The sequence below is a fragment of the Oncorhynchus mykiss genome, chromosome 8, assembly GCF_057628025.1.
Source record: "Oncorhynchus mykiss isolate SJ-2025 chromosome 8, ASM5762802v1, whole genome shotgun sequence".
NCBI classification, from domain to species: domain Eukaryota; kingdom Metazoa; phylum Chordata; class Actinopteri; order Salmoniformes; family Salmonidae; genus Oncorhynchus; species Oncorhynchus mykiss.
This window is the reverse complement of record NC_143029.1, coordinates 4,730,874-4,748,635: the sequence shown is the minus strand read 5'-3', so window position 1 is coordinate 4,748,635 and position 17,762 is coordinate 4,730,874. Positions and strand designations below refer to the sequence as shown.

Here is a 17,762-nt window from a genome sequence, read left to right as displayed (position 1 = left end):
AGTTGTCTCGCTAGTAGGACCCGAACACTCCCATTCCAAACCAGTTGGAGAACGTTTCTAGAATATTACCAAAATTGAAATTAAATGTTAAATTGAACATTTAGGAAACGTTCTGTTAATATAATGAAATACCAAGAAAAGAAAGTTATTTTGTCAAGTTCCTTAAATGTGCTGAGAATGTTCCAAAGCCAAGCACCTATCCTGCACCATTCCCAGAACATTGACGGGAAGGTTGTTTGTGAAATAACCATAGGACGACCACACTCTCACCAAGCTCTAAGAAACATAAGGTTCTCAGAACGTTATGTGCTAGCTGGGATTTGACATTTCAATATGACAGGAACCTTATCAGCACCTCACAACTTGTTTATTTACACACCAAAACACACATGACTCAGAGCCATTGTTTTGGTAGAGAGTTATGATCCTCCAGGAACAATCTCCAGAACTTATCTCCTCTATTGCAGTCTGTAATTTATCTCCTCTTCTGAAGAGCTACACATCCCTGATCATGGCTTTAATACGCACTGATAATAGCTGTAGATTAGAGATATAATGATACGTCTATCATTACATCTTCCTCAAATCTCTCACACGCGTGCGCGCACACACACAGACACACACCTTTTTAATTTCACTAACTGATAGTGATCATACAGAAGAGCTTGATGAGGTGAAACCCAGTCATTAAATACTAGGAGTTTAATCTGATACATTCAGCCGTGAAAGTTGAATAAATTTAGATGAGGAGAAAACTATTAGGAGGGCTAGGATCAGGATAACATGGCAGTATATTACTGGGGAGGGCTAGGATCAGGATAACATGGCAGTATATTACAGGGGAGGGCTAGCAGGAGGATAACATGGCAGTATATTACTGGGGAGGGCTAGGATCAGGATAACATGGCAGTATATTACTGGGGAGGGCTAGGATCAGGATAACATGGCAGTATATTACTGGGGAGGGCTAGGAGGAGGATAACATGGCAGTATATTACTGGGGATGGCTAGGATCAGGATAACATGGCAGTATATTACTGGGGATGGCTAGGATCAGGATAACATGGCAGTATATTACTGGGGAGGGCTAGGTTCAGGATAACATGGCAGCATAATGATAAGTCTATCAGGATAACATGGAAGTATATTACTGGGGAGGGCTAGGAGGAGGATAACATGGCAGTATATTACTGGGGATGGCTAGGATCAGGATAACATGGCAGTATATTACTGGGGATGGCTAGTATCAGGATAACATGGCAGTATATTACTGGGGATGGCTAGGATCAGGATAACATGGCAGTATATTACTGGGGATTTCTAGGATCAGGATAGCATGGCAGTATATTACTGGGGATTTCTAGGATCAGGATAACATGGCAGTATATTACTGGGGATGGGATGGCTGTTTAAGATCAGAACTTTATCAAGATTGGGCCTACAGCTGCTGTTAAATCATTAACACTCTAACAGAAACAGGTACATTGACTCCTGTCATCTATGAAATCCTTAGTGGCGTCGTGCTCCATAACATGTAGACGGGATCACAGATGTCAGCTCATTGTAGCGGGAAATTACTTTTGAGAAAACGACGGCCCAGCGGTTTAGAGCATTGGGCCAGTAACTGAAAGGTTGTCGGTGAGAATCCATGAGCCAACTAGTTGAAAAATCTGTTGATGTGCCCTTGAGCAAGGCACTTGCACCCTAATTGTGCCTGTAATTCACTCTGGATAAGAGCATCTGTTGAATGTCAACCATTTATGATGTTAAGCTTATGATTCAGGAACCCAGTAGATGGCGACATTTAACCATTGAAATAGGACTAGACGTGGAGTCTCCCGAACTCTACTTTGCTTTTACGTTAATGACGACCATTTCAGGACAAACAACAGTTTCGCTGTCACTCACTTGTTGTAGAGGACGATGTCTGGGACCCAGATGAGTTCAGACGGGACTCTGATGGATGTGACGTTGTCGTAGTCAGACGGTCTCCAGCGTAGCTTGTAGTCATTCCACTCCTAAGAGGAGAACACACACAAGGAGACGAGAGGTTGTTCAGGTCCTCGAGGTCTCATCAGAAAGAGCCTATTAACCCTTTAACAAACCAATTACGTAATTCATACTGAAAACCCCTCAGTCACACACATGCTACAGTATTTAAACTGAATGTACTGAAACACCTCAGTCACAAACATGCTACAGTATATATTCTGAATGGACTGAAAACACCTCAGTCACACACATGCTACAGTATACATTCTGAATGTACTGAAAACACCTCAGCCACACACATGCTACATACAGTGGGGCAAAAAAGTATTTAGTCAGCCACCAATTGTGCAAGTTCTCCCACTTAAAAAGATGAGAGAGGCCATCATAGGTACACTTCAACTATGACAGACAAAATGAGAAAAAAATCCAGAAAATCACATTGTAGGATTTTTTATGAATTTATTTGCAAATTATGGTAGAAAATAAGTATTTGGTCAATAACAAAAGTTTATCTCAATACTTTGTTATATACCCTTTGTTGGCAATGACAGAGGTCAAACGTTTTCTGTAAGTCTTCACAAGGTTTTCACACACTATTGCTGGTATTTTGGCCCATTCCTCCATGCAGATCTCCTCTAGAGCAGTGATGTTTTGGGGCTGTTGCTGGGCAACACGGACTTTCAACTCCCTCCAAAGATTTTCTATGGGGTTGAGATCTGGAGACTGGCTAGGCCACTCCAGGACCTTGAAATGCTTCTTACGAAGCCACTCCTTCGTTGCCCAGGCGGTGTGTTTGGGATCATTGTCATGCTGAAAGACCCAGCCACGTTTCATCTTCAATGCCCTTGCTGATGGAAGGAGGTTTTCACTCAAAATACCACAATACATTCATTCTTTCCTTTACACGGATCAGTCGTCCTGGTCCCTTTGCAGATAAACAGCCCCAAAGCATGATGTTTCCACCCCCATGCTTCACAGTAGGTATGATGTTCTTTGGATGCAACTCAGCATTCTTTGTCCTCCAAACACGACGAGTTGAGTTTTTACCAAAAAGTTCTATTTTGGTTTCATCTGACCATATGACATTCTCCCAATCTTCTTCTGGATCATCCAAATGCTCTCTAGCAAACTTAAGATGGGCCTGGACATGTACTGGCTTAAGCTGGGGGACACGTCTGGCACTGCAGGATTTGAGTCCCTGGCGGCGTAGTGTGTTACTGATGGTAGGCTTTGTTACTTTGGTCCCAGCTCTCTACAGGTCATTCACTAGGTCCCCCCGTGTGGTTCTGGAATTTTTGCTCACCGTTCTTGTGATCATTTTGACCCCACGGGGTGAGATCTTGCGCGGAGCCCCAGATCAAGGGAGATTATCAGTGGTCTTGTATGTCTTCCATTTCCTAATAATTGCTCCCACAGTTGATTTCTTCAAACCAAGCTGCTTACCTATTGCAGATTCAGTCTTCCCAGCCTGGTGCAGGTCTACAATTTTGTTTCTGGTGCCCTTTGACATCTCTTTGGTCTTGGCCATAGTAGAGTTTGGAGTTTGACTGTTTGAGGTTGTGGACAGGTGTCTTTTATACTGATAATAAGTTCAAACAGGTGCCATTAATACAGGTAACGAGTGGAGGACAGAGGAGCCTCTTAAAGAAGAAGTTACAGGTCTGTGAGAGCCAGAATTCCTGCTTGTTTGTAGGTGACCAAATACTTATTTTCCCACTATAATTTGCAAATAAATTCATAAATAATCCTACAACGTGATTTTCTGGATTTTTGTTTCTTCTCATTTTGTCTGTCATAGTTGAAGTGTACCTATGATGAAAATTATAGGCCTCTCTCATCTTTTTAAGTGGGAGAACTTGCACAATTGGTGGCTGACTAAATACTTTTTTGCCCCACTGTATATGCAGGGTGTCCTCTAGGCAAAATCCTAGAGGAAACTCTGCATCATCATGCGCAGTACAAGACTAGAGACTCGATTTGTTTTACTTTAACAATAAACTACCTACTTAGATAATAAAAGTTTACAGTAGTTTTCCTATTCATATCTGGATCCTGGGACGCAGTTAGCGTTGGGACCGCTGATATATGTTCCGGGATCCTTTTCTCAAACAAGGTGGTACTACATTGGCGAAGAAGCTAGCCTAGCTACTAGCTATCAAGCTAGGCAACCTGATCTACTACTGCTGGACACCAAGCATGCTAACCGGTTAGCCCTTGATGCTAGGACCGCATTTCTATTTATCTCGGGTTTTAGGACTACCGATTTCCAGAGTTTTCTACTGCCAGCTTCTCTCATTTCACGGAGTGAATAGCGGGCTCGTCCTACTATTAGTACTGTCATGCCTCTGAAAAAAAAGATGAGGATCACATCTCTGCTGGGCAGGTAGGTGAACTCTTGCAGAAGCAGAACGTTTTCCATGAGGAAATCCTACTTCAGCAGGAAAATAACTTTAAAAGCTTCATACAAATGACCATGGAGTCGACCAACAAACGTCTGGACGACCTGACTGAAGATGTACAAGACATTAAAACAAGCCTTCTGTTCATACAGAAGGATGTGGATGTGTTGAAGACCACACAGGATACACTTCCCAGAAACAGTTCCTCTATGTGGAATGAATTCACCACAGTCAGGGAGGGCCTCCAGAACATGTCTGGGAAGGCAGAATGAAATCACCACAGTCAGGGAGGGCCTCCAGAACATGTCTGGGAAGGCAGAATGAAATCACCACAGTCAGGGAGGGCCTCCAGAACATGTCTGGGAAGGCCGAATGACATCACCACAGTCAGGGAGGGCCTCCAGAACATGTCTGGGAAGGCCGAATGACATCACCACAGTCAGGGAGGGCCTCCAGAACATGTCTGGGAAGGCAGAATGAAATCACCACAGTCAGGGAGGGCCTCCAGAACATGTCTGGGAAGGCCGAATGAAATCACCACAGTCAGGGAGGACCTCCAGAACATGTCTGGGAAGGCTGATTACCTGAATGGGCAATCAAGGATAAATATTATTGTAATAGATGGTATCCAGGAGAGCCGAAGTGGGACATGGGCTGAATCAGAGGACAAGGTTCAAAAGCTGTCTCCTGAGGAGCTACAATTGGATCAACAGGTTGAGCTGGAACTTGCTCACAGGTCTGGGGACCAGGGGGCACTGGTGGTGCCAATGTTGGTGCCAATGGTGGTGCCAATGGTGGTGCCAATGGTGGTGCCAATGTTGGTGCCAATGGAACCAGACTCAGGCCAAATGTAGTGAAATTCTTCAGGTTCCTCAATAAGCTTGCAGTCCTTGAAAAAGCCAAATGCCTTAAAAAGAGATTAAAGGGTCCTTCATCTTCATCAATGAGGATTTCTCTGATTCAGTCCGTCAAAGAAGAAAGGAACTACTAGCAGCTATGAAGGCTGCAAGAGAACGAGGTGACATAGCATACCTGAGGAATAACAAACTGATTGTTCACCCTCCCTCCCATAGAGTTAGGAGGAGCGACAGACACAAGTCATTCCAGCCACACACACACACAGACTGAGTATTCTCTCTCTCAGATTCCAACTATTGATTCATGTTTGGACATATACATCTCATAAAGAAAGGTCTGTTAGTTGCTCCCTTAAAATATATGCAGTTTAAAGGAACAAAATTCATGAAATAGGCTGTGTAGTGCAGTCAAACAATATTCATGTATTGGCAATATCAGAGACTCACTTGAACTCTTCCTTTGAGGATGCTGAGATCTCTATACATAGATATAATTTGTTCAAGTTGGGACAGAAATAGATATGGGGGAGGAGTTGCAGTTTACATCCAGAATCACATTCCAGTAAAACAACGTCAGGATGTTGAATGTTGAATGGATTAGAGGCGCTACGGGTGGAGTTTCATTGATCACATTTGAAACCTATACTAGTTGATTGCTGCTATAGGCCACCTAGTGCTGATGTGAAATATCTTGATGTAATTTGCTAAATGTTGGATAAGGTATCATCTAACAATAGGGAAATATATTTTGGGGAGATATGAATACTGATTTTTTTTAAATATTTTTTTTACACCAACTGTCCAATGAGAAAGAAAATTATTTCAGTTGCCATGCAACCTGACCCAAGTTTTGACCAACCAGAACATGTTCACTAATAGGTCTGGTATTACATCATCAATTTGTATCGATCACATTTTTACTAACATGGCTGAACGTTGTTCTAAAGCTGTATCAGTGGCACCAGGTTACAGTGATCATAACCTGGTTGAACTCACTAGGAACACTAAAATACCAAAGGCCCTAAGGTAATTTACCACAGGTCCTATAGAGGGTTCAATCAGGACTCACTCACTAGGAACACTCCAATACCAGAGGCTGGCCCTAAGGTAATCTACCACAGGTCCTATAGAGGGTTCAATCAGGACTCACTCACTAGGAACACTACAATACCTGGCCCTAAGGTAATCTACCACAGGTCCTATAGAGGGTTCAATCAGGACTCACTCACTAGGAACACTAAAATACCAGAGGCTGACCCTAAGGTAATCTACCACAGGTCCTATAGAGGGTTCAATCAGGACTCACTCACTAGGAACACTACAATACCAAAGGCTGGTCCTAAGGTAATCTACCACAGGTCCTATAGAGGGTTCAATCAGGAATCACTCACTAGGAATACTAAAATACCAAAGGCTGGCTCTAAGGTAATCTACCACAGGTCCTATAGAGGGTTCAGTCAGGACTCACTCACTAGGAACACTACAATACCAAAGGCTGGTCCTAAGGTAATCTACCACAGGTCCTATAGAGGGTTCAATCAGGACTCACTCACTAGGAACACTACAATACCTGGCCCTAAGGTAATCTACCACAGGTCCTATAGAGGGTTCAATCAGGACTCACTCACTAGGAACACTACAATACCTGGCCCTAAGGTAATCTACCACAGGTCCTATAGAGGGTTCAATCAGGACTCACTCACTAGGAACACTAAAATACCAGAGGCTGACCCTAAGGTAATCTACCACAGGTCCTATAGAGGGTTCAATCAGGACTCACTCACTAGGAACACTACAATACCAAAGGCTGGCCCTAAGGTAATCTACCACAGGTCCTATAGAGGGTTCAATCAGGACTCACTCACTAGGAACACTAAAATACCAAAGGCTGGTCCTAAGGTAATCTACCACAGGTCCTATAGAGGGTTCAATCAGGAATCACTCACTAGGAATACTAAAATACCAAAGGCTGGCTCTAAGGTAATCTACCACAGGTCCTATAGAGGGTTCAGTCAGGACTCACTCACTAGGAACACTACAATACCAAAGGCTGGTCCTAAGGTAATCTACCACAGGTCCTATAGAGGGTTCAATCAGGACTCACTCACTAGGAACACTACAATACCTGGCCCTAAGGTAATCTACCACAGGTCCTATAGAGGGTTCAATCAGGACTCACTCACTAGGAACACTACAATACCTGGCCCTAAGGTAATCTACCACAGGTCCTATAGAGGGTTCAATCAGGACTCACTCACTAGGAACACTAAAATACCAGAGGCTGACCCTAAGGTAATCTACCACAGGTCCTATAGAGGGTTCAATCAGGACTCACTCACTAGGAACACTACAATACCAAAGGCTGGCCCTAAGGTAATCTACCACAGGTCCTATAGAGGGTTCAATCAGGACTCACTCACTAGGAACACTAAAATACCAAAGGCTGGTCCTAAGGTAATCTACCACAGGTCCTATAGAGGGTTCAATCAGGAATCACTCACTAGGAATACTAAAATACCAAAGGCTGGCTCTAAGGTAATCTACCACAGGTCCTATAGAGGGTTCAGTCAGGACTCACTCACTAGGAACACTAAAATACCAAAGGCTGGCTTTAAGGTAATCTACCACAGGTCCTATAGAGGGTTCAATCAGGACTCACTCACTAGGAATACTAAAATACCAAAGGCTGGCCCTAAGGTAATCTACCACAGGTCCTACAGAGGGTTCAATCAGGACTCACTCACTAGGAACACTACAATACCAAAGGCTGGTCCTAAGGTAATCTACCACAGGTCCTATAGAGGGTTCAATCAGGACTCACTCACTAGGAACACTACAATACCTGGCCCTAAGGTAATCTACCACAGGTCCTATAGAGGGTTCAATCAGGACTCACTCACTAGGAACACTAAAATACCAGAAGCTGGCTCTAAGGTAATCTACCACAGGTCCTATTGAGGGTTCAATCAGGACTCACTCACTAGGAACACTAAAATACCTGGTCCTAAGGTAATCTACCACAGGTCCTATAGAGGGTTCAATCAGGACTCACTCACTAGGAACACTAAAATACCAGAGGCTCTAAGGTAATCTACCACCGGTCCTATAGAGGGTTCAATCAGGACTCACTCACTAGGAACACTAAAATACCTGGCCCTAAGGTAATCTACCACAGGTCCTATAGAGGGTTCAATCAGGACTCACTCACTAGGAACACTACAATACCAGAGGCTGGCCCTAAGGTAATCTACCACAGGTCCTATAGAGGGTTCAATCAGGACTCACTCACTAGGAACACTACAATACCAAAGGCTGGCCCTAAGGTAATCTACCACAGGTCCTATTGAGGGTTCAATCAGGACTCACTCACTAGGAACACTAAAATACCAGAAGCTGGCTCTAAGGTAATCTACCACAGGTCCTATTGAGGGTTCAATCAGGACTCACTCACTAGGAACACTAAAATACCTGGTCCTAAGGTAATCTACCACAGGTCCTATAGAGGGTTCAATCAGGACTCACTCACTAGGAACACTAAAATACCAGAGGCTCTAAGGTAATCTACCACCGGTCCTATAGAGGGTTCAATCAGGACTCACTCACTAGGAACACTAAAATACCTGGCCCTAAGGTAATCTACCACAGGTCCTATAGAGGGTTCAATCAGGACTCACTCACTAGGAACACTACAATACCAGAGGCTGGCCCTAAGGTAATCTACCACAGGTCCTATAGAGGGTTCAATCAGGACTCACTCACTAGGAACACTACAATACCAAAGGCTGGCCCTAAGGTAATCTACCACAGGTCCTATAGAGGGTTCAATCAGGACTCACTCACTAGGAACACTAAAATACCAGAAGCTGGCTCTAAGGTAATCTACCACAGGTCCTATTGAGGGTTCAATCAGGACTCACTCACTAGGAACACTAAAATACCTGGTCCTAAGGTAATCTACCACCGGTCCTATAGAGGGTTCAATCAGGACTCACTCACTAGGAACACTAAAATACCTGGCCCTAAGGTAATCTACCACAGGTCCTATAGAGGGTTCAATCAGGACTCACTCACTAGGAACACTACAATACCAGAGGCTGGCCCTAAGGTAATCTACCACAGGTCCTATAGAGGGTTCAATCAGGACTCACTCACTAGGAACACTACAATACCAAAGGCTGGCCCTAAGGTAATCTACCACAGGTCCTATAGAGGGTTCAATCAGGACTCACTCACTAGGAACACTAAAATACCAGAAGCTGGCTCTAAGGTAATCTACCACAGGTCCTATTGAGGGTTCAATCAGGACTCACTCACTAGGAACACTAAAATACCAGAAGCTGGCTCTAAGGTAATCTACCACAGGTCCTATAGAGGGTTCAATCAGGACTCACTCACTAGGAATACTAAAATACCAAAGGCTGGCTTTAAGGTAATCTACCACAGGTCCTATAGAGGGTTCAATCAGGACTCACTCACTAGGAACACTACAATACCTGGCCCTAAGGTAATCTACCACAGGTCCTATAGAGGGTTCAATCAGGACTCACTCACTAGGAACACTAAAATACCTGGCCCTAAGGTAATCTACCACAGGTCCTATAGAGGGTTCAATCAGGACTCACTCACTAGGAACACTACAATACCTGGCCCTAAGGTAATCTACCACAGGTCCTATAGAGGGTTCAATCAGGACTCACTCACTAGGAACCCTACAATACCAGAGGCTGGCTCTAAGGTAATCTACCACAGTTCCTATAGAGGGTTCAATCAGGACTCACTCACTAGGAACACTACAATACCAAAGGCTGGCCCTAAGGTAATTTACCGCAGGTCCTATAGAGGGTTCAATCAGGACTCACTCACTAGGAACACTACAATACCAAAGGCTGGCCCTAAGGTAATCTACCACAGGTCCTACAGAGGGTTCAATCAGGACTCACTCACTAGGAACACTACAATACCAAAGGCTGGCCCTAAGGTAATCTACCACAGGTCCTACAGAGGGTTCAATCAGGACTCACTCACTAGGAACACTACAATACCAAAGGCTGGCGCTAAGGTAATCTACCACAGGTCCTACAGAGGGTTCAATCAGGACTCACTCACTAGGAACACTACAATACCAAAGGCTGGCCCTCAGGTAACCTACCCAAGGTCCTACAGAGGGTTCAATCAGGACTCACTCACTAGGAACACTACAATACCTGGCCCTAAGGTAATCTACCACAGGTCCTACAGAGGGTTCAATCAGGACTCACTCACTAGGAATACTAAAATACCAAAGGCTGGCCCTCAGGTAACCTACCCAAGGTCCTACAGAGGGTTCAATCAGGACAAATTTGTGGATGAGATTAAGAATGCACAATGGTTAGAAGTGTGTAGTGAGGATGATCCTGAAATGCCACTAAGTTTGTTTATGAAGTTATTAATGAGTATAGCTGATAAACACGCCCCTTTATGAAGTTATTAATGAGTATAGCTGATAAACACGCCCCTTTATGAAGTTATTAATGAGTATAGCTGATAAACACGCCCCTTTTAAGAAGTTATTGATGAGTACAGCTGATAAGCACGCCCCTTTCAGAAAATGCACTGTGAGGTCAAATGGTGCCCCCCATGGATTGATGATGAGCTGAGAAATGTAATGATTCAACGTTATAACGTCAGAAAGATAGCAGATAAATCTGGCACTCTGTTTTGCTAAGCAAAGTTATTGTAAATTAAGAAATCTTGGGGACCAAGACAAACAAAGAAAAGAAGAAGTGATTCTATCAGCGCAAAATCAATGAAGTGAAGGCTGATGGGAAAAAACTGTGGAGAACGTTGAACACTATTATGGGTAGGAATTCAAACATGCCTGCCTCTTTTGCTGAATCAAATGGTAAATTTATTACGAAACCACATGACATTGCAAACTACTTTAATTCATATTTTACCGGCAAAGTGGACAAGTTGAGGAATGCTATGATTCCAACTGATGGCTCCATGTGATATAACCTTATAAAAGATTGGATCATGAAGGAGAGGCCATGCAGGTTTGAATTTCACCAAGTAGAAAGGGAAGAGGTAGAAAGGACGCTGTTGTTTCTTTCGGATGACAAGTCACCTGGTACAGATAATCTTGACACCGAATTGTTTAGAGTTACGGCTAACCAAATATCAGCTCCAATCTCTCATATTTGTAATAAGTGCTTGATGTATGGGGTGGGCCCAGAAGTCTGGAAGGAGTCAAAGGTTATTCCACTACCTAAGAATTAAAAAAATCTGCATTCAATGGTCCTAATAGTTGTCCTATAAGCTTGCTGCCTGTGTTAAGTAAATTATATCTGTACAAATCTAGGATTATTTCTCATGTAATGGTCGGATAACGGGTTTCCAGCATGCATACAAAGAAGGGCATCCTACGAGTACGGCCTTAGCACAAATGACAGATGATTGGTTAATGAGTATGGAAGACAGGAAGTTAGTTGGTGCAGTGTTGCTTTTGATGTAGTTGATTATAAACTGTTACTAGGTAAACTCAAATGTTATGGTTTTAAGTCTGCAGCACTACCATGGATGGGAAGCTATCTATCCAGGAGAAGGCAAAACGTTTTATTTAATGGCATCCTTTCAAACAATAAAGATATAAACTGTGGTGTTCCTCAAGGAAGTTGCCTAGGCCCTCTTCTCTACTCTATCTTCACTAATGATGCACCTTCAATAATGAAGAAAGCAAGAGTGGTCATGTAGGCTAATGACTACAATGTATAGCGCAGCATCAGAATTTAATGAGCTAACAGATGTACTGAGCAGTGAACTAAGAATGGTGTCTGAGTGGGTTGATATGAACAAATTGGTGTTGAACATTTCTAAAACTAAGTGTATTGTATTTGGTTCAAGATATATGCTTGAATTTGTCGATGAATAGAACGCATATAGAGCAAGTGAAAAAAACGAAACTACTAGGCATCATGTTGGACGCAGTTTTATCATGGTCAGAACAGATAGATAATATTGTTATTAAAAATCTCTTACGGATCCGCCCCTTTTTTTTCAATTTCCGCCTAAAATGTCATATCCAAATCTAACTGCCTTTAGCTCAGGAACTGAAGCAAGGATATGCATTTTCTTGATACCATTTGAAAGGAAACACTTTGAAGTTTGTGGAGATGTGAAAGGAATGTAGGAGAATATAACACATTAGATCTGGTGAAAGATAATACAAAGAAAAAAACAACTGTTATTTTTGTACCATCATCTTTGAAATACAAGAGAAAGACCATAATGTATTATTCCAGCCCTGGTGCAATATAGATTTTGACCACTAGATGGCAGCAGTGTATGTTCAAAGTTTTAGACTGATCCAATTAACCATTGCATTTCTGTTCAAAATGTTGTGTCAAGACTTCCCAAATGTGCCTAATTTGTTTATTAATAACTTTTCATGTTCAAAATTGTGTAAATTATAGGTGGGCTATGTACAGTAATCTGTGAGCTACTCTGACAGTTGGTGCTTAAAGCTAGTGAGTGAGATAAGTGTTTCCAGTTTCAGAGATTTTTGTAGTTCGTTCCAGTCATTGGCAGCAGAGAACTGGAAGGAGAGGCGGCCAAAGAAAGAATTGGTTTTGGGGGTGAATAGAGAGATATACCTGCTGGAGCGTGTGCTACAGGTGGGAGATGCTATGGTGACCAGCGAGCTGAGATAAGGGGGGACTTTACCTAGCAGGGTCTTGTAGATGACATGGAGCCACCATTGCGACCTGTACACTCTCGTTGGCTGGCCTTGCTTCATACTCGTCGCCAAACCCACTGGCTCCATGTCATCTACAAGACCCTGCTAGGTAAAGTCCCCTTTTATCTCAGCTCGCTGGTCACCATAGCATCTCTCACCTGTAGCACACGCTCGAGCAGGTATATCTCTCTAGTCACCCCCAAATATACTACCCACCAATGCGACCTGTACGCTCTCGTTGGCTGGCCCTCGCTTCATACTCGTCGCCAAACCCACTGGCTCCATGTCATCTACAAGACCCTGCTAGGTAAAGTCCCCCCTTATCTCAGCTCGCTGGTCACCATAGCATCTCCTACTTGTATTGTATGTATTGTCTACTTGTAATGTTTGTGAAGTCTTGATTTGTGGTTGTTTGTTAACTTGTTAACTGGTGTTGGACCCCAGGAAGATTAGCTAGCGTTACGGCGTTAGCTAATGGGGATCCTAATAAAAATTACACCTACTGAATGTACTGAAACACCTCAGTCACACACATGCTATATAAACTGAATGTACTGAAACACCTCAGTCACACACATGCTATATAAACTGAATGTACTGAAACACCTCAGTCACACACATGCTATATAAACTGAATGTACTGAATCACACATGCTCTATATATACTGAATTGACTGAATCAAACATGCTATATATACTGAATGGACTGAATCAAACATGCTATATATACTGAATGGACTGAATCACATATGCTCTATATACTGAATGTACTGAATCACACATGCTATATATACTGAATGTACTGAATCACACATGTTATATATACTGAATGTACTGAATCACACATGCTATATATACTGAATGTACTGAATCACACATGTTATATATACTGAATGTACTGAATCACACATGCTATATATACTGAATGTACTGAATCACACATGCTATATATACTGAATGGACTGAATCACACATGCTTATATATACTGAATGGACTGAATCACACATGCTATATATACTGAATGGACAGAATCACCTGTTTCAGCCAGACGTTGGTGGTCATCATCTGATTCTTCTCGTCCTGCAGAAAGGGAAAGAAAAAAGGTAAACGGAAAACAGAGGAGGCAAAAGACTGAGAAATACAGAGAAATACAGGGGTAGAGGGAAATGCTGTAGGTTTACACCAGGGCTCTCCAACCCTGTTCCTGGAGAGCTACTGTCCTGTAGGTTTATACCAGGGCTCTCCAACCCTGTTCCTGGAGAGCTGCTGTCCTGTAGGTTTATACCAGGGCTTTCCAACCCTGTTCCTGGACAGCTACTACAGGACAGTATCTCTCCAGGAACAGGTTTGGAGAGCCCTTTCCCTACAGGAAAGTAACAGTAGAGGTTCTCATGACGTTCAAGAAAGAGACATAACATAGCCAGCAGCATTTCGCTTTAATCTCCTGATGGATGTGAAGTTGCACTCGCTCTCTCCCTCTCTTCCTGTCTCAAGGGCTGCAGTGTTCACGGAGAAACCGTGATCCAATAGGAAAGCATGTTAAAAGTTGCCTGAAGTGATGAGGTGCAGGAGGTTGTCAAAACATTAGGAACAGTACCCTAATATTGAGTAGCACCTCGTTTTGCACTCAGAAAAGCCTCAATTCACAGGGGCATCGACAACAAGACAAGATATTTCCACACGGATGCTGGTTTGTTCTCTGTTATCTGTTTCTGTTCGTCACTGTTTCCCTGTTTCTTCTCTTACGTTACTGTTTCTGTTTGTTTCTGTTTGTTTCTGTTTCACTGTTTCTGTTTGTTTCTGTTTCTGTTTGTTACTGTTTCTGTTTGTTTCTGTTTGTTTCTGTTTGTTTCTGTTTCACTGTTTCTGTTTGTTATTGTTTTTTACTGTTTCTGTTTGTTTCTGTTTCTCTGTTTCTGTTTGTTTCTGTTTCTGTTTGTTACTGTTTCTCTGTTTCTGTTTGTTTCTGTTTCTGTTTGTTTCTGTTTCTCTGTTTCTGTTTGTTACTGTTTCTGTTTGTAACTGTTTCTGTTTGTTACTGTTTCTCTGTTTCTGTTTGTTACTGTTTCTGTTTGTTACTGTTTCTGTTTCTCTGTTTCTGTTTGTTACTGTTTCTGTTTGTTTCTGTTTCTCTGTTTCTGTTTGTTACTGTTTCTGTTTGTTACTGTTTCTCTGTTTCTGTTTGTTATTGTTTCTGTTTGTAACTGTTTCTCTGTTTCTGTTTGTTTCTGTTTCTGTTTGTTTCTGTTTCTCTGTTTCTGTTTGTTACTGTTTCTGTTTGTTACTGTTTCTGTTTGTTACTGTTTCTGTTTGTTACTGTTTCTCTGTTTCTGTTTGTTACTGTTTCTGTTTGTTTCTGTTTCTCTGTTTCTGTTTGTTTCTGTTTCTCTGTTTCTGTTTGTTTCTGTTCCTCTGTTTCTGTTTGTTACTGTTTCTGTTTGTTTCTGTTTCTCTGTTTCTGTTTGTTACTGTTTCTGTTTGTTTCTGTTTCTCTGTTTCTGTTTGTTACTGTTTCTGTTTGTTTCTGTTTCCCTGTTTCTGTTTGTTACTGTTTCTGTTTGTTTCTGTTTCTCTGTTTCTGTTTGTTTCTGTTTCTCTGTTTCTGTTTGTTTCTGTTTCTCTGTTTCTGTTTGTTTCTGTTTGTTTCTGTTTGTTTCTGTTTCTCTGTTTCTGTTTGTTACTTTTTCTGTTTGTTTCTGTTTCTCTGTTTCTGTTTGTTACTGTTTCTGTTTGTTTCTGTTTGTCTGTTTCTGTTTGTTACTGTTTCTGTTTGTTACTGTTTCTGTTTGTAACTGTTTCTGTTTGTTACTGTTTCTGTTTCTCTGTTTCTGTTTGTTACTGTTTCTGTTTGTTACTGTTTCTGTTTGTTACTGTTTCTGTTTGTTTCTGTTTCTCTGTTTCTGTTTGTTACTGTTTCTGTTTCTCTGTTTCTGTTTGTTACTGTTTCTGTTTCTCTGTTTCTGTTTGTTTCTGTTTCTCTGTTTCTGTTTGTTACTGTTTCTGTTTCTCTGTTTCTGTTTGTTTCTGTTTCTCTGTTTCTGTTTGTTACTGTTTCTGTTTGTTACTGTTTCTGTTTATTACTGTTTCTGTTTGTTATTGTTTCTGTTTGTTACTGTTGCTGTTTGTTTCTGTTTATTACTGTTTCTGTTTGTTATTGTTTCTGTTTGTTACTGTTGCTGTTTGTTTCTGTTTATTACTGTTTCTGTTTGTTATTGTTTCTGTTTGTTATTGTTTCTGTTTGTTATTGTTTCTGTTTGTTACTGTTTCTGTTTGTTATTGTTTCTGTTTGTTATTGTTTCTGTTTGTTATTGTTTCTGTTTGTTACTGTTTCTGTTTGTTACTGTTTCTGTTTGTTTCTGTTTCTCTGTTTCTGATTGTTACTGTTTCTGTTTGTTTCTGTTTATTACTGTTTCTGTTTGTTACTGTTTATGTTTGTTTCTGTTTCTCTGTTTCTGATTGTTACTGTTTCTGTTTATTACTGTTTCTGTTTGTTATTGTTTCTGTTTGTTATTGTTTCTGTTTGTTACTGTTTCTGTTTGTTACTGTTTCTGTTTGTTTCTGTTTCTCTGTTTCTGATTGTTACTGTTTCTGTTTGTTTCTGTTTGTTACTGTTTCTGTTTGTTTCTGTTTCTCTGTTTCTGTTTGTTACTGTTTCTGTTTGTTTCTGTTTGTTACTGTTTCTGTTTGTTACTGTTTCTCTGTTTCTGTTTGTTACTGTTTCTGTTTGTTACTGTTTCTGTTTGTAACTGTTTGTTTCTGTTTGTTACTGTTTGTTTCTGTTTCTGTTTGTTACTGTTTGTTTCTGTTTGTTACTGTTTGTTTCTGTTTGTTTCTGTTTGTTTCTGTTTGTTTCTGTTTGTTTATGTTTGTTTCTGTTTGTTTCTGTTTGTTACTGTTTGTTTCTGTTTCTCTGTTTCTGTTTGTTACTGTTTGGTACTGTTTGTGTTTGTTACTGTTTCTGTTTGTTACTGTTTGTTTCTGTTTGTTTCTGTTTGTTTCTGTTTGTTTCTGTTTCTCTGTTTCTGTTTGTTACTGTTTGGTACTGTTTGTGTTTGTTACTGTTTCTGTTTGTTACTGTTTGTTTCTGTTTGTTTCTGTTTGTTACTGTTTGTTTCTGTTTGTTTCTGTTTGTTTCTGTTTCTCTGTTTCTGTTTGTTTCTGTTTGTTTCTGTTTGTTTCTGTTTCTCTGTTTCTGTTTGTTTCTGTTTGTTTCTGTTTGTTTCTGTTTGTTTCTGTTTCTCTGTTTCTGTTTGTTTCTGTTTGTTTCTGTTTGTTTCTGTTTGTTTCTGTTTGTTTCTGTTTCTCTGTTTCTGTTTGTTTCTGTTTGTTTCTGTTTGTTTCTGTTTGTTTCTGTTTCTCTGTTTCTGTTTGTTTCTGTTTGTTTCTGTTTGTTTCTGTTTGTTTCTGTTTGTTTCTGTTTCTCTGGTTCTGTTTGTTTCTGTTTGTTTCTGTTTGTTTCTGTTTCCCTGTTTCTGTTTGTTTCTGTTTGTTTCTGTTTGTTTCTGTTTCTCTGTTTGTGTTTGTTACTGTTTCTGTTTGTTACTGTTTGTTTCTGTTTGTTTCTGTTTGTTACTGTTTGTTTCTGTTTGTTTCTGTTTGTTACTGTTTGGTACTGTTTGTGTTTGTTACTGTTTCTGTTTGTTACTGTTTGTTTCTGTTTGTTTCTGTTTGTTTCTGTTTGTTTCTGTTTCTCTGTTTCTGTTTGTTACTGTTTCTGTTTGTAACTGTTTCTCTGTTTCTGTTTGTTACTGTTTCTGTTTGTTACTGTTTCTCTGTTTCTGTTTGTTTCTGTTTCTCTG

The 17,762-nt window shown here is 41.0% G+C and overlaps 1 protein-coding gene across 1 annotated transcript in view; it reads right to left on the bottom strand.

Moving 5' to 3' along the window:
- Positions 1-17,762, bottom strand: part of LOC110529268 (neuronal acetylcholine receptor subunit alpha-2) — a 48,767-nt gene that overhangs the window by 21,190 nt on the left and 9,815 nt on the right. The window contains exons 3-4 of the mRNA XM_090183183.1: positions 13,999-14,043; positions 1,909-2,018 (exon numbers count right to left, since the gene is read on the bottom strand). Of these exons, the coding sequence (XP_090039309.1) occupies positions 1,909-2,018; positions 13,999-14,043 (155 nt within the window). The remainder of the gene's footprint in view (positions 1-1,908; positions 2,019-13,998; positions 14,044-17,762) is intronic.